At 48.7% G+C, this 21,843-nt stretch overlaps 1 protein-coding gene across 1 annotated transcript in view; it reads left to right on the top strand.

Annotated features, from left to right (window-relative positions):
- Positions 1-21,843, top strand: part of ECHDC3 (enoyl-CoA hydratase domain containing 3) — a 43,427-nt gene that overhangs the window by 8,008 nt on the left and 13,576 nt on the right. The window contains exon 2 of the mRNA XM_040413227.1: positions 11,580-11,701. Coding sequence (XP_040269161.1) covers positions 11,580-11,701 — 122 coding nt within the window. The remainder of the gene's footprint in view (positions 1-11,579; positions 11,702-21,843) is intronic.

Below are 21,843 nucleotides of genomic sequence, written 5' to 3'. Positions count from 1 at the left end.
TCCAGGTATGGCATTTGCATTTGGAAGCTGTTGCTGTGAACCCACAACATGAAGTCAAAGGAGCTCTCAATGGAAGTGAAAAAGACCCTCATTAAGCTGAAAAAAGAAGAAATCCATCAGAGAGATAGTGGAAATGTTAGGAGTGGCCAAATCAACAGTTTGGTACATTCTGATAAAAATAAATGCACACACAAATGTCACTGTCCAAAAAGGCCTAAAAGTCCGGGAAGACAACAGTGGAGACTGATTGCAGAATCCCTTCTGTGGTGAAAAAAAACCCCATCACAACATCCACCCACGTGAAGAACACTTCAGGCAGTAGATGTATCAGTCTACCATAAAGAAAAGACTTCATGAGAGCAAATAAAGAGGGTTCACCACAAGGTGCAAACCATTAATCAGCCTCAAAAATAGAAAGACCAGATTAGACTTTGCCAAAAAAACATCTAAAGTAACCAGCTCAGTTCTGGAACAGCATTCTTTGGACAGATGAAACTAAGATCAACTTGTACCAGGATGATAGGCAGAAGAAAGTATAGAGAAGGCATGGTACAGTTCATGATCCAAAGCATACCACATCTGTAAAACATGGCGGAGGCAGTGTGATGGCTTGGGCCTGCATGGCTGCCAGTGGCACTGGTTCCCTAGTGTTTATTGATAATGTGACTGAAGATAGAAGCAGCCGGATGAATTCTGAAATGTACAATGATGGACTTTCTGCTCAGATGCAACCAAATGCAGCAAGGTTGATTGGACAGCGCTTCACAGTACAAATGGACAATGACCAAAACATACTGCGAAACCCAGGAGTTTTTTGAGTCAATCACCAGATCTCAACCTGAATGAGCTTGCATTTCACTTGCTTAACCACTTGTCTACCACTGCACCACTTTATACGTTACGGTGGTAGGCTCTTATCTGTAACCCTTCGTATAAAAGTGGTAGGTTACAGCGCGATCTGCCAGCGGCCTGTGCCGCCGCAGATAGTCGTCATTAGACAGCTGCGGTCACATGGAGATGTACCGTGGCCAGAGGGAGCGGTCAGGCAGTAATAGACGATTGTAGCATCCATTACATTAAAGGTTAACTCATGTTTTCATTAAAAAAAAAAATTGCATATGTTATTGCTGCAGCAGCATTATCCATAATACAATCTTTAGTTTCTTCACATACCACTGTTTTCCGTGAGTTTTTTTACTTAGTTACGGCTGTTTAAACATTTACAATATGAGGACCTTCTCAAGATGGCTCCTCTGCCTGTTCTCTGAGGCCAAAACTGCTTTCCCTCACTTCACTTACACACTTGCTGTAGCCAGCAGCTCCCTGCCAGCCAATCAGATTGGATTACTGAGAGACACGCCTCCTCACTCTGAAGCCTAATGCAGGCATGCAGTGTGACGGACCGCCCCTCCGTCTTCCTGTCTTCTAAGGCCTCTTTCACACTTGCGTTGTTGGGATCCGGCGTGCACTTCCGTTGCCGGAGGTGCCCGCCGGATCCGGAAAAACGCAAGTGTACTGAAAGCATTTGAAGACGGAGCCGTCTTCAAAATGCGTTCAGTGTTACTATGGCACCCAGGACGCTATCAAAGTCCTGGTTGCCATAGTAGATGCGGGGAGCGGGGGAGCGGTATACTTACAGTCCATGCGGCTCCCGGGGCGCTCCAGAATGACGTCAGAGCGCCCCATGCGCATGGATGACGTGATCCATGTGATCACGTGATCCATGCGCTTGGGGCGCCCTGACGTCACTCTGGAGCGCCCGGGGAGCCGCACGGACGGTAAATATGCTACTTCAGCGTCCCGGCAGCCATGGTAACCACTCTGAAAAAGCTAAATGTCGGGAACGGCAGTGCGCCGAAACGACGTTTAGCTTAAGGCCGGATCCGGATCAATGCCTTTCAATGGGCATTAATTCCGGATCCGGCCTTGCGGCAAGTCTTCAGGATTTTTGGCCGGAGCAAAAAGCACAGCATGCTGCAGTATTTTCTCCGGCCAAAAAACGTTCCGTTCCGGAACTGAAGACATCCTGATGCATCCTGAACGGATTTCTCTCCATTCAGAATGCATGGGGATAAAACTGATCAGGATTCTTCCGGCATAGAGCCCCGACGACGGAACTCTATGCCGGAAGAAAAGAACACAGGTGTGAAAGAGCCCCTAGTAACAGTGTTTTAAGGGAGCAGTGGAAAGGGACAGAGGACATTTATGAAAGCTGTTATTATAAGGTAATTACAGATCTTTTGACAATCAGTGACAGACTAACTCAGGTATACATGCCTAGCTCTAATAAAATAGCAAATAAAAAAATACAGTTTTCCTTTAAAGTCGGCAAAGAGCCACCTGCTGGCTATAAATTGAACTGTCAGCCTGCAGGTTGGGAATTAAACTCTTCCTGCCTTGACTGTGGCAGGAAGGGGTTAATTCATAAAAAAAAAAGTAAAAATTAATATAATAATAAAAACAGAAATTTTAACTATGTACACACCCATACAAACATCCCGCCACTTTTTCGTTTATAAATAAAATAAATATATTATATATATATATATATATATATATATATATATATGTATTGAAGGCTGCGTATTTGTGGGAGGGGCGCACTTACCTTATTTAAACCCCCTCCCACAAGCAGAAGGGCGCCCGGTTCTTGCTTCTGCAGCATCCAGCGCCTGACGTCACTTCCGGTCGCGTCTCTAGTCTCCGTCGGTTCGTCATCCCGGTCGTACCCCCAGCAGCATCACCTGGCGTAAGTATCACCGCTCTGCGGCCCGGCCAGACGCGCCTTGCCACCGGCACCTCGTATCACGGTTAACCACCGGCAGCTCCGTCGGATCCGGGGGGGGGGGGGGGGCTGACAGCGCGGCGGCTGCCCGGTTCCCCCTCTGCAGCCGCGGCGGCGCTACCATACACGCAGCTACATTACACATGGACACCACGCGGATCGGTGCGCACCATGTGAGTAATGCCAATATCTGCGGCTAACATGTTGTGGGGTCGGGGGGGGGGCTGACGGCGCGGCTGCCCGGTTCCCCGCTCTGCAGCCGCCGCGGCGCCACCATGCACGCAGCCACTTTCACATGGGCACCACACGGATCGGTGCAGACCATGTGAGAGGTGCCGATATCTGCGGTTATCATGCTGGGGGGTCGGGAGGGGGGGCCGACAGCACGGCGGCTGCGGTCCTTACCGTTGTAACCCGGAGGTTTGGCAGCATGTCAGGGGAATCAGGGGTTGAATCAGTAGGCCTCATCCCCATGGTTCATTCGCCTCAAACACAGGTGCCATCCCGGCTGATCAATGACGTCATAGGACGGTTCTGCCGGATCAGTCATTTTCCACTGCAAAACAGACTGCTACCCTGGTGCCCTGAGAAAAAAAAAAAAAAAAAAAAGTTAAAGGGGAACCTTTGATCCAAGGTGAGGCTGGGCACCAGAAGCAACAGCTTTTCCCTACCCGGCCCACCCTGTTGTTAGTTTTTCCCCGCGTCTGTCCAATGGTGCCCTGATTCACTCAGGCGCAAGTGTCTTCCCTGAATCGCTCAGGCGCAAGTGTCTTCCCTGAATCGCTCAGGCGCAAGTGTCTTCCCTGGATCGCTCAGGCGCAAGTGTCTTCCCTGGATCGCTCAGGCGCAAGTGTCTTCCCTGAATCGCTCAGACGCAAGTATCTTCCCGGATTCGCTGGCGCAAGTGTCTTCCCTGATTCGCAGGCGCAATGTCTTCCCTGATTCGCAGGCGCACCCTGATTCGCAGGCGCAATGTCTTCCCTGATTCACTTTGGCGCAATGTCTTCCCGGAATCGCTCAGGCGCAAAGTCGTCCCTGAATCGCTCAGGCGCAAAGTCGTCCCTGAATCGCTCAGTCACAATTCGTCCAGGTATCACCCAGGGAGGTCCCTCAATTCACTCATGTGCAATGTTTTCCTGATTCTCTCATGTGCAATGTTTTCCCTGTTTATTCACGGGCAATGTTTCGGGTTTCCCAGGGGCAGTGTCCGTAAGTCGCTCTGGGGCCATGGTTCTCGATTCCATCAGGCAGATGGTCCCTAAATCGCTCAGGCACAAATAATTTCCTGATTCACTCAGGTGCAATAGTTCCCTGAATCGCTCAGGTGCAATGGTCCCCTGAATCGCTCAGGTGCCCTGAATCGCTCAGGTGCAATGGTTCCCTGATTCGCTCGGGCGCAATGGCCCCTGAAACACTCAGGGGCAAGGTCTCCTTGTATCGCTCATGACAGTGTCGCCTTGAACCACTCAGGGCGATACCTCCCGGAATCGCTCATGGTTTTGTGTTTGTTTGGATCACTGTCTAAGGGACCAGCAGGTCACGGCTCTTGCCGTGCATCGGTAAAACACGGCTTATCTTTTTATAAAGCAGATCCGCGTCCACCAGAGCTTCAAGCAAACCACGGTCGGTGCGCCTATTTTCTCGGTTCAGGTAAGATACAGCCAAGGCTGTGCTGCGACCTGTCACTGCGTTAGCTATTCGTTGTCATGAACTCCCGTTCATAGGTCTCTGCCTCGGTACAGAAGTCAGTAGCGTGGTCCCTTTCATTTAAGGTAAGTAGCGGTCAACACCGTTCGGTCAATAGAACTATTTTCCCCTGTAGCTCTCGGTCGGGCACCCGGGGGAGGGGGAAGGAAGTCTCATCTGTCACCTTCATACCTCCTCTATGCAGCTTGAAGATGTCGCAGGTCCCTGAGTCGGAGGATAATCTGTCCTTGCCCGGGACCTCCGTGTCAGGCCGCACCAGCAACCCCTCCCTGAGGAGCTGGACCATTCCGAAGCTGATAGCAGAGCTTAGACGCAGAGGGATTCACTATCCTGCCACCGCAAGAAAGGCGGAGCTATACCGGCTCCTGATGACGGCACCAGCGGGTTCAAGTGAGGAGCCTTCTCCCTCATCGATACAGCTGACCCTCCTGCAGTTACAGGCCACCATCGCCAGTCTGGCAGGTTCGGTCGCGGACATCCAGACTAGGATGGGGGAGTGGGAATCCCGCACTCCTCCGGCCCTGCCTTCTCCAGCCCTTCCGGTCTTGCCATCCACGTCCCGGGATTCGGCGCCAGGTACAGTCCATGTCAGACCCAAGATTGCCCCCTCGCACTACATCCCAGAAAGCCTTAAAAGGGACATCCTGGCGGGGAGGGACGTCAACCTCGCGTCCCTTCTCATTGCGTCCCTAGACGTAGCAGAGAATAAGGTCATCAATTGCGGGGAGGTCTCGGTGGTCCTACGGGCAAAGGATACCCGCCTGAATCGGAAGCTGTCGATCCCCGAGTTCGTCCTGGCATTCAGCCTCTACCGGGATACCATCTGCGGCGTCCAGCCACACAGACGGGAGGAGCTTGACTCCTACCTATACCAAGTCACTGACCTAGGCTACAAATACGGGGGAAAGAACTTCTATGACTACCATAGGTCTTTTTCAGCCAAAGCGGCAGCCGCCCTCGCTCAGTTCCAGCTCACCACGGACTGGGCGGACATAGACATGGAGCTGTTCTGCCGCCATTTTGCCGGGTTGCAGGCCCCTACGTGCGCGGCGTGCCAGTCCATCCAGCACACGGCCGACTGGTGCCCCAACTTTCCCATCCCGGCCCGAGAAGGCTCCCAGCCAGGCCCCTCTGGCACGCAACGGTCCCAGGGTTCCACTGACAAGCTGGGCAGGCCCATTACTTTCTTAGGCCAGAGTCAGGTCTGCAACAACTTTAATGCCGGGGGCTGTAATTTCAACAGTTGTAGAGCCCTACATGTGTGTTCCCTCTGCTTCAGGGCCCACCCCCGCTCCAGCTGCCCGAAGAGGCAACGTAAGGCTCTATGACTGACCGACGTCAACGTCGAGCTCCTGGGCATCCTGTTGCAGGATCACCCCGATCGCCGGTCGGTGGAGTTCCTCGTCACCGGTTTCGAGAAGGGTTTCAACACAGGGCTCATTGCCCTCCCTCAGGTTTCCTGGGAGGGAAGGAACCTACAGTCGGCCATGCAGGATCCGGAGGCCGTGTCCACTCTGTTACAGGACGAGGTCCGCAAAGGGTTCCTGCTAGGCCCGTTTGAAACGATTCCCTTTGCCGAGTGGAGGATCAATCCTATCGGCCTCGTCTCCAAACAGGCATCAAATAAAAAGCGTCTAATCTACGACTTGTCTGCTCCACACATGTCGCCGATCCCCAGTCTCAACTCCCTGATCCCATCAGGGGAGTTCTCGATGTCCTATTCATCCATTGACGAGGCCATTCAGTTCATCCTGCTGGCTGGGGAAGGGGCTTGGCTGGCCAAGGCCGACATTGCGGACGCCTTCAAGCTACTCCCCATCCTCCCTCAGTTATGGCAATATTATGGGTTGCATTGGGCAGACGGGTTTTATTTTGCTAACCGCCTCACATTTGGATCCAAAAGCAGCCCGTGGTTGTTCGACAAGTTCGCCTGTGCCCTACACTGGATCCTTGTCCATCATGGGGGGATGGACATGGTCATTCATTACTTGGATGACTTCCTAATCATCGAGAGGCCCCAGGGGCCCCCATCAGGTTTGAGGAACTTGCTCCAACTGTTCGCCAGGCTCGAGGTTCCGGTGGCATCCGCCAAGACAGAGGGTCCAGGCACTGGGGTTACCTTCTTGGGCATTACTCTGGACTCAGTCCGCATGGAGGCCAGCCTCCCCGCGACCAAGCTGGCCAAGGTCAGGGCCGCCGTTTCCTCCGCGGCCTCTTCTGGAGTTTTGTCCAGGCAGGAGCTCCAGTCCTTGTTAGGATACCTTACTTGTACCTTCAAGATCATGCCACAGGGGAGGTCCTTCATCTCGCGGCTTCTCAATCTCCTCCCGACCGCTCCGGATCAGGACTCCACCGTCCGGCTGGATGGTCCCGCCATGGCGGATCTGCAGATGTGGCAAACCTTCCTGACCGGGTGGAATGGCATCTCGTTGTTCGTGCCATCCCCAAATGCAGCTTCCCCCACGGTCTACACTGACGCTGCGGGCTCCCGTGGGTTCGCGGCAATCTTCTATCCGCACTGGTTGGTCGGCAGCTGGCCGGTGGAGCTCCTGTCCGAGGCAGGGGCCATGAGGTCCTCGCCGCTATTAGAATTATACCCCATCGTGGCGGCTGCCCGCATCTGGGGTCCGCTCTGGGCCAACAAATCAGTCATCTTGAGGACAGACAGTCAGGTCCTGGTGGAAGTGATATCCAAGGGGAGGGCTAGAAATCTCAGGATGATGTCTATGTTGCGTAGGCTTGTCTGGCTGTCCTTGGAATTTAACTTCCACGTCTTTGCGGTCCACATCCAGGGAGCGCAGAACGTGGCGGCTGACGCCCTGTCCCGCTTTAACCTCGACATTTTCTTCCAGGAACTCCCAGAGGCAGATCCCGTCGGCGTCCCAGCTCCATCTTACAGCGCACTCCTGCTGGACTAGAGCCCCTGATTGCAACCGCGCAGTCATTGGTCCGGCGGTCGCTAGCCACCAACACCGCCAGGAATTATGACACCGGGTTCAGCATGTTTAGACGTTTTGCTGACACTCATCCGCAGGGGGACATAGACGAGGTCACCTTCATCATGGCGTTCATAGCCCATTGCCACTCCCACCGCCACCTCTCATACAATACCATCAAGCTGTATTTGGCAGGCATCCAGCACCACCGGATGCTCAGCGACCCCTCTGCCGGATCCATCTTTTCAAATCAAGCCATCAAAGCCACCCTCAGGGGTGTTCAGAGAGTCAGCACGGCAGTCCAGGTGCGCAGGCAACCGGTCTCAGGTGAGCTTTTCCGCAGGTTATCCGTAGCCCTGGATGGTCTTCCTTTTGGCCAATTCGCAAGCATCGTCACGAAGGCAGCCATGTATCTCGGGTTCTATGGGTTCCTCAGGCCCGGGGAATTCACCTGCAGCACCATCTCCCGAACGACCCTGCTAAGACGACATCTCGCATGGCACTCCGACCACTTTATTTTGTCTATTCCGTTTTCGAAGACCAGTCAAACCGGTCCCCCCACGGAGGTGGAATTCTACCCTACATCTAACGGTTGGTGTCCTATCAAGGTGCTCCAGGAGCTCCTGGCCTCCCTTCAATCTCCCGCCTTAGATAGCCCGTTGCTCCCGGTCAACGGGAAACCCCTGTCTTCTACCATGTTCATCTCCAACATCCGCACCCTGGCCGCAGGTTTGGGTTACAACCCTAGCACGATATCCGGGCACTCATTTCGGATAGGGGCCGCGTCCGCAGCTTCCGGTCACCAGGTACCAGCGCACATTATCCGCAAGATGGGTCGGTGGAGGTCATCCTGCTTCTCAAGGTACATCCCCAATCCACGGGCAGAAGTATCCCGAGCCTTCCGTTCCTTGGCATTATAGGTCGCACCATACTGCAATAAATATGTTATACCCTGCACTTGCCGGTTCTCTTTTGCCCACTTATTCAGGCCTTACCTCGTCGCTGGCATCGGGCACACTCCAGCCAGCCGGGTGGGGACAGTCTATAGGCATGCCTATTCCATTTCTCGCCCAGCTCCTCCCACAAGTATTGAAGGCTGCGTGCAGCCTGTATTTGTGGGAGGGGCGCACTTACCTTATTTAAACCCCCTCCCACAAGCAGAAGGGCGCCCGGTTCTTGCCCTCCCTCCCATCCCTTTCTTCTTTCCTTCCTCTTGGGTGGCCCACTTATTCAGGCCTTACCTCGTCGCTGGCATCGGGCACACTCCAGCCAGCCGGGTGGGGACAGTCTATAGGCATGCCTATTCCATTTCTCGCCCAGCTCCTCCCACAAATATATATATATATATATATATATATATATATATATATATATATATATATATATATATATATTAGTTTTAGCAAATAGTATAGTGGTATTTCTGTGTGTAAAATATGCAAACATACACACTTTTTTTATTTATAAAAAAAAGAAAAAATATTAAAAATCCTTAAAATGTCCAAATTTCCCCAAGATGAATACCTTAGGGGAATAACATAAAAAAGGTCACTTTGAAGGGGCTTGTAGCGTTTTGGTGCTGCACAAGATTTTTCTGGCAGTACGTGCCATAGAACCAGCAACAGAAAAATAGGCCTCCAAAAGACTGGAGTGCATTTTGGATTTTAAAGTCTTGCTGTGGGCCCAGCTAGTAGATAAATTACATAAGTAGCGCTTATTTTCAGAGTACAATAGTACGGTAATGGTTTTAGAAATGTTTTGTCTTGAAACCTTTTGTAATAGTTAGAAAAAAAAATTGATAAGAAAGGGAAAATATATATATTTTTTTTATAATTTTAAGTTTTTCCGTTATATTATTATTATTATATTATATTATATTATAGCCATTATCTAATGGCAAAAAAGAAAGTTCTAAGGTGTCCCGAGAAAAATAATATCAAGTACATCAGGGATCAGCAACCTTTGGCACTCCAGCTGTTGTGAAACTACAACTCCCAGCATGCACACTTGCTCAGCTGTTCTTGCAACTCCCATAGAAGTGAAAAGAGGATTCTGGGAGTTGTAGTTTTAGGACAGCTGAAGTGCCAGAGGTCATGTAGGCTGGCTCAGAAATTAATCAATTATTTGCAATTAGATAGGCCCATTGCTACATCTGAAAAATTTGGCTTGGTAAGGAAGGAGAATAAACACTTCGGTAATGAAGCGGTTAAGACATTAAGGAAGAAAGAGCAACAACTGAAGACAGCTGCAGTAAAGGCCTGGCAAAGCCTCACAAAGGAGGAAACCCAACGTTTGGTAATGTCCATGGGTTCAAGACTTCAGGCAGTCATTGTAGAGAATCCTTTGCAGGCAAAATATAAAAAATGAACATTGTATTTATGGTAATGTTCATTTGTCCAATTACTTTTGAGCCCTTAAAATGAGGAGGCTTTGTAGAAAAATGGTTGCAGTTCCTAAATGTTTCACAGGATATTTTTGTTCAACCCCTTGAGTTAAACCTGAACGTGTACACTTCAGTTGCATCTCAGTTGTTTCATTTCAAATCTAATGTGGTGGCATGCAGAGCCCAAATTCTGAAGATTGTGTCACTATCCAAATATTTCTGAACAAAATCAAAAACGCTAAAATATGGAACAGTTTTTTTTCCTATGCAAATCTGCTCCCCAAAATAAATGTTAATAAAGATGCGGGTGCGTTGCGGGAACATGCGCGATTTTTTTCCCCCCGCAAATGCAAAGCGTTTTAATGCGTTTTGCACGCACATGAGAAAAATCGCCATGTTTGGTACCCAGACCCGAACCCGGACTTCTTCACAGAAGTTCGGGTTTGGTATTCTGTAGATTTTATTATTTTCCCTTATAACATGGTTATAATGGAAAATAATAGCATTCTTAATACAGAATGCTTACTAAAATAGCGCTGGAGGGGTTAAAAAAATAAAAAAATTTAACTCTCCTTAATCCACTTGTTAGCGCAGCCCGGCTTCTCTTCTGTTTTCTTCTTTGAGGAAAAGGACCTGTGGTGACGTCACTGCGCTCATCACACGGTCCATCACACGATCCATCACCATGGTGATGGATCATGTGATGGACCATGTGATGAGCGCAGTGACGTCACCACAGGTCCTTTTCCTCCCGGACAGCAAAGAAGAAGACAGAAGAGAAGCCGGGCTGCACGAACAAGTGGATGAGGTGAGTTAAATTATTATTATTATATATATTTTTTTTAATCCCTATTTTACTAAGCATTCTGTATTCAGAATGCTATTATTTTCCCTTATAACCATTTTATAAGGGAAAATAATAAAGATCGGGTCCCCATCCCGATCATCTCCTAGCAACTATGTGTGAAAATCGCTTCGCATCCGCACTTGCTTGCGATTTTCACGCAGCCCCATTCACTTCTATGGGGCCTGCGTTGCGTGAAAAACGCACAATATAGAGCTTGCTGCGATTTTCACACAACGCACAAGTGATGCGTGAAAATCACCGCTCATGTGTACAGACCCATAGAAATGAATGAGTCCGGATTCAGTGCGGGTGTAATGCGTTCACCTCCCGCATTGCACCCGCGCGGAATTCTCGCCCGTGTGAAAGAGGCCTAAGACTATTATTATAAAAATTGTCATGCCGCAGTGTAGTTATGCCCTATGTGTTGCGCGACACATGACGTCGTCGTGTAGCCCTAGCCTTAAAGTTGCAAATTAAAGGGTGCAAACATACAAAAGGTTTTGTTTAATGGGGTTAATGTCTTCAGTGGAATATGCTAGATATTAGTCAGAGAAAGTATAGCTATTATTATTATTTATTTGAAACCGCCATTAATTCCATGGAGGGGGAACTCGTACATGATATAAAACACAAGTACAATAAGCAAGAACTGTATTAACAGCCTGGTAGAGAGGGGCAGGGAGCCTGCTCGTGCGATCTTACTATCTACAATCAAGCTCTTTTCCCTGTAGCATGGATGAGACAGAACTGCAGTAAAAGACACTGCCATGTGAAGGAGTGTTGGTAGTGCTGACCGATATGTGGTCATTTGTGATCACACATTGGGGGCTTATTTTACTTAGTTGCATACCATGATTGTAAGGCCCTTCCAAAATTGTTGGTGCTGTGTAAATGAAGGTTAAAATTGTTATTTCTCTACAGGAAAATAACCATGAATAATCCTCAGAAGAGAAATGCGCTGTCGCTTGCTATGCTTCAGTCTCTGCAGAAAGACATCCTACATGAGGTTGATGACAATGATTTGAGGGTCATTGTGATTGCAGGTATTTCCAGAATTACAGTCTGTACACATAATAAATGGGTTCTCTGGCGGGATAATATTTTCGTTAGATAAGAGGCAAAAGTTGTAAAAAAAAATAATAAAGAGGCATTACTGACCTCACCAATCTGCTGCCGCTGCCTTTCTGACGCTTGCCGATTCACCACAGGTCTTCACCTCTGGATCTGGGCTTGAAACAAGGAAAATGGCAGGAGGTGCCCACATTTACTGGCTGTGACGGATATCTGCTGTTGAAAGGCAGCAGTGGGGGAGCGGTGAGGTGAGTAATGCTACTTTTACTTTTGTACACCCTTCTGCCACTGTTATCCCGCCAGACAACCCCTTTGCAGGAAATAACACAAGCACATTTAGTGGGAGCAAATAAACAACAAGATTATATTTACCCCTTTTGCAGTATTTAGTGTATATTGTGAGAAAAGAACTTCTGATCCTGGGTTACAGCCAAAAGCTGGCCATCATCTTTTTTTGTGTTTTGCCCAAAAACTATAGGCTCATTGGACAATCTGTCTTTTTTTTGTGTATGGATATCTGCCGAAAAACTTGCCAATAATGCTGATTTGCCTGCCAGATATTGGTTGTGTATGCTTATATGGTTACTTGACACTTATGGCTAGCACTTGGACTGAATTAATTCCATTTATTGGAGGCCAAACGGTTTCCCAAGTTTGTGTGTTTATGTGTAGACCTGAGAGCAGTTAATTATCTTACATTATATTTTCATCCGGACTGCTGGAAAATTTGGATGGTTAAAGGGGCTGTCCAAGTGTTTAATACTGAGAACCTATCCTCAGGATAGATCATCAGTATCTGATCGGTGGAGGTCCGCCTCCTGGCACCCCAGCCAATCAGCTGTTTGAAGATTTCCCTTATGCCAGTGACGTCACGTTCATCATGTCATGTCATATGGCCTAGGCTCAGCTCAGTCCCATTCAAGTGAATGAGGCTGAGCTGCAGTACTGAGCACAACCGCTATCACATGTATGGTGGGAGGCCACTGCCACTGAAGTTGATTGCTCGGTGTCGGACCCCTGCTGATCATTTACTGATGGCGTATCCTGTAGATAGGTCATCAGTATTAAACAATGGGAAAACCCCTTTAGGTCATCAATATCTGATCGGTGAGGATCTGCTCCCTCACACTCTCACCAATCAGCTGTTTGAAGAGTTTCCTAGGCCAGTGATGATAAAAAAAAATAATTTAACTCACCTCATCCACTTGTTCGCGCAGCCTGGCTTCTCTTCTGTCTTCTTCTTTGCTGATCTGTGAGGAAAAGGACCTGGGTTGACGTCACTGTGCTCATCACATGGTCCATCACATGATCAATCACCACAGTGATGGATCATGTGACGGACCATGTGATGAGCGCAGTGACATCACCACAGGTCCTTTTCCTCACAGATCAGCAAAGAAGAAGACAGAAGAGAAGCCGCGCTGTGCGAACAAGTGGATGAGGTGAGTTAAATTATTATTATTTTTTTAACCCCTCCAGTCCTATTTGTACTATGCATTCTGTATTAAGATTAGGGATCGACCGATTATCGGTTTTACCGATATTATCGGCCGATATTCAGGATTTTGGAAGTTATCGGTATCTGCATCTATTTTGCCGATATTCCGATAACGTATTGGGAACACAGATCGCGCTGCTCTCAGCGCTCTCCGTGTTCCCTCAGCAGCACAGGGGAGAAGGAAGCAGTGTCTCCCTCCCCCTGTGATGCTGCTGCCGCCAATTAGAGGAGAGAGGACAAAAGAAGGGGAGGGGTTGTGGCCACCGCTCCACCAATGAAGATAAGTCTTTCATTAATTCATATACAGGAGGTGGGAGCTGGCTGCAGAATCACATAGCCGGCTCCCGGCCTCTATGAGCAGTAGCTGCGATCCGCGGTAGTTAACCCCTCAGGTGCCGCGGATCGCAGCTACTGCTCATAGTGGTCGGGAGCCGGCTATGTGATTCTGCAGCCAGCTCCCGCCTCCTGTATATGAATTAATGAGAGATTTATGTTCATTGGTGGCGCAGTGCGCCCCCCCCAGTATTAATCATTGGTGGCAGTGGCCACAGGGTCCCCTCCTTCTCCGATCGGAGCCCCAGCAGTGTAATCCTGGGGCTCCGATCGGTTACCATGGCAGCCAGGATGCTATTGAAGCCCTGGCTGCCATAGTAAGCTCCATGCTGCGGTGTGCACAAAGCCCAGAGCAGCAGGGACAGGGGGAGATCCTATTCACCCTGATAGAGATCTATCAGGGTGAATAGGGCAAGGGTTCTAGTCCCTAAGGGGGCTAAAAGTTTGTAAAAAAAAAAAAAACACCTAAATATTAAGTATAAATAAAAAAGAAAGATTTACAAAAAAAAAAAAAAATACATGTTAACAACCAACAAACATCAAAAAAACCAAAATTTTCAGATTTGTGTAGAATTTTTTATTTTTTTTTAAAAATAAAAATTCCCAGAATATCGGTATAAATTATCGGCTATCAGCCTGAAAGTTCACAAATTATCGGTATCGGCCCCAAAAAATCTATATCGGTCGATCCCTATGAATGCTATTATTTTCCCTTTATAACCATGTTACAAGGGAAAATAATTACATCTACACAACCTTGAACCCAAACCTGAACTTCAGTGAAGAAGTTCGGGTCTGGGTACCACATTCAGTTTTATATGTTATAAGGTCCCCATCCCGATCGTCTCCTAGCAACCTTGCGTGAAAATCGCACCACATCCGCACTTGATTGCGGATGCTTACAATTTTCATGCAGCCCCATTCACTTCTATGAAGCCTGCGTTGCGTGAAAAACGCACAAAATAGAGCATGCTGGGGGCGGAGCTTGCCAATGGCGCTGTGAGGAGTGTACTCTTTGAGCTTCCGAACGGCCCCGGCATTATCCCGATATACAGGACAATCTGAGACTCCTCTCCTCCATGAAGGGACGCAGGAGGAGAACCTCATCCACCCCTGCACCCTCCCAGAGATCTACAGGAGCCATCTCTTGGTTCTTTGGCCAGCTCAGCCAGCCGGCAGACCTAGGAGAGGGGGACGAACCTGCCAAAATGGCGGGCAGCGGAACACCCACGCGCTCACTCCCAGCTGCAACATCATTCTCACGGCCAGCGGTTAAGGAGGCACGGACCTCCCAGGTACCTGGGTCCCCGGTGGGTGGTCGCAACCCCGACTCCCGCGCTGTAGAGAGCAGTCAGCGCTCGAGTGCTCCTCCATCTCCTGCCATGTCTGCGGCCTCAGCCGCGTCGTCCACTTCACCCCTATACCACGGCTCAGCTGGCCAGCAGATTAGGTCAGTGAGCCCTGGGGACACTTCAGGAGACTGCGCAGAGTGGGATTGGAAAGCTCACCTTCGGGCTCTACCCACGAAAAGTGAGATAGACTCCTTGTTCCATAAATTAGAAGCGTCTCACAAGCAAGACATAGAGGCCCTACATCAAGACCTCAAACGTGTAGGTCAGAGGGTGGATGATATCGAGTCCTCTCAGGAACATATTTATACAGCTCTGGAATCTCACCAACAGGTCCTCGCTGAACATACGGACCAAATACAAGATATATTCGCCCACTTGGACGATCTGGAAAACCGTAACAGGAGGAATAATCTCCGTATAAGGGGGCTCCCAGAATCAATCCAAGCGCAAGATCTGGAATCATGGGCTACCACTTTTTTTTGCAAATTGTTGTCCAGGCCTGCGGACCAACCTATTGAAATTGACCGCATTCATAGAGCTCTGGGCCCTAAATCCGCTGACCCTTCACGTCGGCGAGACGTTATCTGCCGGATCCATTTCTTTAAAGACAAAGAGGCGATCCTGAAAGCCTCCAGAAACGCAGACCTTGGGTCTCCTGCATACAAGGAGATCCGTAAAGGCACACGCTGATGCTCCGTAAAGCTATGAAGCCGCTCTTGGAGGTGCTCAAATCCAACGACATCACTTACAGATGGGGTTATCCCTTTCAGCTATATACCTCCAGTAACGGAAAATCTGCGGTCTTCAAATCCCTGCGGGACTTACCACATCTTTTGTCGACCTTTGACCTGCCTAGAGTGGAGCTTCCAGACTGGCCGTGTCCAAGGGACTTCATTGCCCTCCTGCGTAGGGAAAGATGGCAGAAATGCCCTCCAAAACAGCAGAGGTCCTCTAGGAGATCCCAGGCCTCTGACTGCTGAGGGAGATCTGTCCAAAGCCTTGTATAGTTTTTGATAGTATTGGGCCTTATGCCTAACCTCTCTGTGTGCTGTTTACACCTCTTAGGGATCCCTTTATGGGCCCCATTCCATTTTATATTGTGCTCTTTCATCAAAATGTTCCACATGTCCTGTCCTATTGTTTGAAGGTTACTACCAATTGCCGCTGTGCCTAGTAGGGCGGCTCTGTGCCTTTTCCTCTCTTCCCTCACCTAGGGATAGCGACCCCTGCTGTCGCTTGTGACAAGTGTCACTTCTTAGTACTGTATTGAGCCCTATCATACGGCTCTTTTTGTTTTACTATTTTGTTATATCCCAACAGTGTGTCCCTGTGTCCTCTCTCTAACGTCTGTCTACTTCACCTAGTGTGCCTCCCTACCCATCCCCTTTTTGCCATAGTTACTGTAAGCTACTTTATCCGTGGATCCGAGGGCGCTACTATAAGCTATTGATGGCCCCAATCTCGTTCTGTACCTACAATGTCCATGGTTTTAATAAACCCGAGAAACGGAGTCAGATACTCTATCGTTTCCACAAAAAGAGGGTTTTGATAGCCATGTTTCAAGAAACCCATTTTAAAGCTTCCTCCATTCCGGTGTGCACCAATAGGTACTACCATTCCTGGTTCCACAGCCCCAACCCCACCAATAAATCCAGAGGGGTATCCATAGCGCTTCACAAAAACCTACGACACTCAGTCATAGCATCTGATATTGATCCTAACGGTAGATTTCTCTTTCTAAAGCTCTTGGTCGATCGTACTGTGTACACTTTGGCTAATGTTTATTTTCCAAACCAGGACCAAACCTCCTTCGGGTCCAGACTCCTGAGACGGCTCTCCAGATTTGCAGATGGGTCTTCGATTATTCTTGGTGGGGACTTCAACCTGGTGATGGACCCTGACGTTGATGCATCCTCCGGTAGGTCCTCAGTCTCCTCGGTGTCTCTCCGAAAATTTTAAAAAGGAGCTTTCCGCTCTCCGTTTGGTGGACCTTTGGCGTGTTCTGCACCCAGGCGATAGGGACTATAGTTTTCACTCCTAGGTCCATAATAGTTATGGGAGGTTAGACCTGTTATTTGTGTCACAACGACTTTTAGACACCAACCCCAAAAGCTCCATTGATAATTTCATTTGGTCTGATCACGCACCAGTTTATGGCCTTCTAGCATGTCAAAATACCCGCCCACGACCATTTTTCGTGGCGTCTGAATGACAATCTATTAAACGACATTGTTTGTCTAGCTGACATCAGAAGAGCCATAAAAGACTTTAACTTAGACCACCAGGAAGACCCGACCCCCTCAACGGTAAAATGGGAGGCCCTTAAATGTGTGTTATGGGGCATCTTCATTTCACATGGCTCTAGACTGAAAAAGGAACGTACCCATAAGTTGTCAGGTCTCCTGTCTGAACTAGACCGTAGGGAAGCCCAGAATAAGGCCTTTCGTAATACTGTCCTTAAATCAGATATCTCCCTTTTAAGACAGCAAATCCTACAGATCCTGGAACAGAAATCCCTATGTGCTAGAGACAAATTTAAATGAGGGTGTTTTGAATATAATAATAAGTGTGGGAGGTGGCTTGCTAGGTTGCTTCACCCTCGGGCTCCTTTGACCCATGTAGAGACCCTAAACTCCTCCTCGGGTGGGCTAATTCATGCGCCGACTGAGATATCAGCGGAATTTAGATCTTATTACTCAACTCTATATAATTTACACCCCATGGAAGGGACAAACAACTCTCACTCGGAAGAAAATATGCGACTCTATTTATCCCGCTTTGGCCCCAAATGGATTTCCAGTGACACAGTGTCCTCTCTAGAGGGAGACTTCACGCAATCGGAGATCATACGCGCTATTAATGATTTGAAAGTCGGTAAATGTCCGGGCCCAGACGGACTATCACCCCGTTTCTACAAGGTTTTAATGGACGACCTCACCTAGACCCTGGCGAATGCTTTCAACTCTATATCGAGGGAATGCCCCTTTCCGCCCCAGGCCCTGCAAGCGCATATTACAGTTATCCCCAAGCCAGAGCGGGACCATACTGCTTGTTCAAATTACAGACCTATTTCTATTCTGAATGTTGACCTTAATCTCTATGCCAAACTCCTCACCCTGAGACTGCATCCCTTTGTCCCAGAGTGTATTCACAGGGAGCAGGTGGGATTTGTCCCCGGCCGCGAAGCCCGAGACAATACCCTTAAATCTCTAAGCCTAATAGCTAGGGCGAAATCACTCAAAATTCCCTTATGCCTCCTTACGGTCGATGCCGAGAAGGCATTCGATACGGTCAATTGGCGATTTTTAGAAGAAACACTGAAGCACATGGGTCTGGGTAACAACATGCTCCAAAAAATCTTGGCGTTATATTCCGCTCCCTCAGCCTGCGTGCGGGTAAATGGTTTGCTGTCATCCCCTTTTCAGATACGGAACGGGACACGTCAGGGATGCCCCTTATGGCCTTTCTAATACATTTTAGTGATGGAATCCCTTGCAAACTCCCTCCGAGCGAACCCTTCCATCAGTGGTTTTAAAGTAGGTAATACTGAACACAAATTATCTCTATTTGCTGACGACCTGCTCATCTATCTAACTGCCCCAAGAGTTGGTCTACCGTCGGTACTTAAAGGGTTTCTACCACCAGAAATACTGTTATGTAGCTGACTGACATTTTCGATGCGCTAATGTCAGCACTACATAACAGTATGTTTCTAACGTTAGTCCCTGCAGCCGTTTTTGTTAAAAAAGCACTTTTATTATATGCTAATGAGCCTCTAGGTGCTATGTGGGTGTAAAATCAGCACCTAGAGGCTCCGTCCACTCGCCCATTATGCCGCCCAGGTCTTGTGTTGTGCCCTCCCAGCTCCTCTTGATTGATGGCACGGTCCGCCGCATCGCTGCCGAAATCCCGCGCCTGCGCCGTTCACTTCGGCGCAGGCGCAGTGAGTGAATGATGCGATCCTGGTGCCGGATTCCTCACTGCGCCTGCGCCGACTACGTCACAGTGAGGAAGCCGGCATCAGGAGAGCGGCCTTCACTCACTGCGCCGAAGACAGAAGTGAACGGCGCAGGTGCGGGATTTCGGCAGCGATGCGGCGGACCGTGCCATCAATCAAGAGGAGCTGGGCGGGCACAACACTGGACCTGGGCGGCATAATGGGTGAGTGGATGGAGCCTCTAGGTGCTGATTTTACGCCCACATAGTACCTAAAGGCTCATTAGCATATAATAAAAGTGATTTTTTTAACAAAAACGGCTGCAGGGACTAACGTTAGAAACATACTGTTATGTAGTGCTGACATTAGCGCATTGCTAATGTCAGTCAGCTACATAACGGTATTTCTGGTGGTAGAAACCCTTTAAGGAATTTGAGATGTTTGGTCGCCTCAGTAATTTCAAGGTTAACGTCCAAAAGTCTGAGATACCAAATGTTTTGTTACCTATACGGGAGGAGACGTCTCTTAAAGACTCCTTTTCTTTCAGATGGGCTCCCCAATCCATTAAACATCTGGGAGTTCATATCCCAGCAAACCTCGCCCACCTATTTAAACTAAATTGCCAGCCCATGCTTAAAACGGTGGAGGCTGATCTCCAGAAGTGGTCTCCCCTCTACGTATCCTGGTTTGGTAAAATCAACACCATTAAGATGGATATTTTACCTCGGCTCCTGTATATATTTCAAACAATACCCTGTGAGGTCCCCCTCACATACTTTAATAGACTAAAAAGCCAGATTTCCCGCTTCATTTGGCATAATTCTAAGGCTAGATTAAGCTATGCGACTCTCACGAGACCTAAATTAGCGGGAGGTGTGGGTCTTCCCAATCTTCTCACTTGCTATAGAGCTGCGATCATGAACTGTATTCTGGACTTGCACAATAACCTTGCGTCAAAACTGTGGGTTGAACTAGAAGAGGCTCCCAATCTGGCCACTGGAATATTCTGGTTACCAAAATCGACATTTTATAAATTACCACACAGCAATTCCAATCAGCTTATTTATTCTCTGGCCAGGACATGGTTTAGATTCGCAGTTAAGCTCTGCCTAGCTCACATACCAGGCCCTCTCACTACGCTGTCTGATCATCCAGACCTACCACACGGTCTCCAGAACATTTAGTCCTTAGGCCCCCACAATGCTTGTCCTGTTAGGATACGAGATATTAGCAACCAACAGGGGATCGTGCCCTTAAACAATATTTCACACATCATCCCTTCTGCTCCTGGGCAATGGTTCCTATATTTTCAGCTTCGTAGCTTTGTTTCCTCCCTGTTGCCTGACGTGCAGACGCGCCTCGGGTTATCCGACTATGAGAAACTTTGTGTAGCAGGCAGTGTACCCAGACATGCCATTTCTCTGCTATATGCTATGTTGAACGCCGAGGAGTCTGGGGGCTCTGCTTCAGATCCCATCCACACCAAACTTAAATATATGACAGATTGGGAGGCTGAACTAGGTTCCTTGTACACTATTGACCAGTGGAAAAGGTCCTTGCTTTTCTCACACGCTTTGTCGATATCCTGCAATTTACAAGAACTTAATTACAAAGTTCTGACTCAATGGTACAGGACCCGGTTAAACTTCACCAATTTTATCCGACAGAACCTACTACATGTTGGAGGTGCTCATCGGGTGTTGGCACCATGCTGCATATCTGGTGGGAATGTCTGGGGGTTGCGCACCTATGGGATGATGTGTTCTCCCTATGCAATCATATCTACAGAACTAATGTGGTTGCTTCGCCTTCCATAGCTCTACTATCAATTTTCCCAGGATGTGTGGCTCAGGTTAAAAAGGGGTCCCTGCGCCTTTTTGTGCTTGCCGTAAAACAAATAATCCCACGCAAGTGGAGATCGACCAAGAGCTTAGGGAGGTCCCATTGGGTTGCTGCTCTTGACTCCCTGGTGCATATTGAGAAGTTGGGCGCTGCGGATCGCAGCGCTTCTCAGTCCTTTTTTAGCATCTGGGATCCTTGGAATCAATTTCGCTCTTCAGCCGCGTTCTCGGCTTGGGTAGCTTCTGGTACTTTACCCTCGGACACATCTAGAGCTATTTGATTGACATCCTGACCTACGGATACTCCCCTCCCCCTCCTCCCACCCCTCCGTGTCTACCCTTATGTGTTGTCTTCCCCCTATCATGTATATGCTGTTTTAGGGTACTTTCACACTTGCGGCAGGACGGATCCGACATGCTGTTCACCATGTCGGATCCGTCCTGCAGCTATTTAGCTGTGCCCCTGGGCCGCCGCTCCGTCCCCATTGACTATAATAGGGGCGGGGGCGGAGCTCCGGCGCAGCACGGCGGTGCACGGCGAAAGCCGCCGGACTAAAAAACCTGACATGCAGTAATTTTAGTCCGGCGGCCTTTCGCCGTGCTGCGCCGGAGCTCCGCCCCCGTCCCCATTATAGTCAATGGGGACGCAGCGGCGGCCCGAGGGCACCGCAAAATAGCCGCAGGACGGATCCGACATGGTGAACAGCATGTCGGATCCGTCCTGCCGCAAGTGTGAAACTAGCCTTACCCAGTTGTTACCCGGGATTTCTCCCGGATCTTTTGTTTGTTTATTTTAGTTGAGACATATATTGTTACTCGCATTGCTAGAATATATCCAAGCTACCAGTCCTCTACTATCATTTGCTCTGGTTCATGTTAAGGCTTGATTGGGATTGGATTCATATGTTATACCCAACGGGTGCTGATTTACATACCCGGTTATGAAAGTTTCTGTATCACACAATGTGCTAGGAGATAGCTATATTTGGTAATTAGAAGTATTTCTCTTTCATATACCTGCAATATACAGGGAGTGCAGAATTATTAGGCAAGTTGTATTTTTGAGGATTAATTTTATTATTGAACAACAACCATGTTCTCAATGAACCCAAAAAACTCATTAATATCAAAGCTGAATATTTTTGGAAGTAGT

This window comes from Bufo bufo, chromosome 1 (assembly GCF_905171765.1).
Source record: "Bufo bufo chromosome 1, aBufBuf1.1, whole genome shotgun sequence".
Lineage (NCBI taxonomy): Eukaryota > Metazoa > Chordata > Amphibia > Anura > Bufonidae > Bufo > Bufo bufo.
The sequence above is the reverse complement of the archived record's forward strand: the minus strand, read 5'-3'. Positions and strand labels throughout refer to the sequence as shown.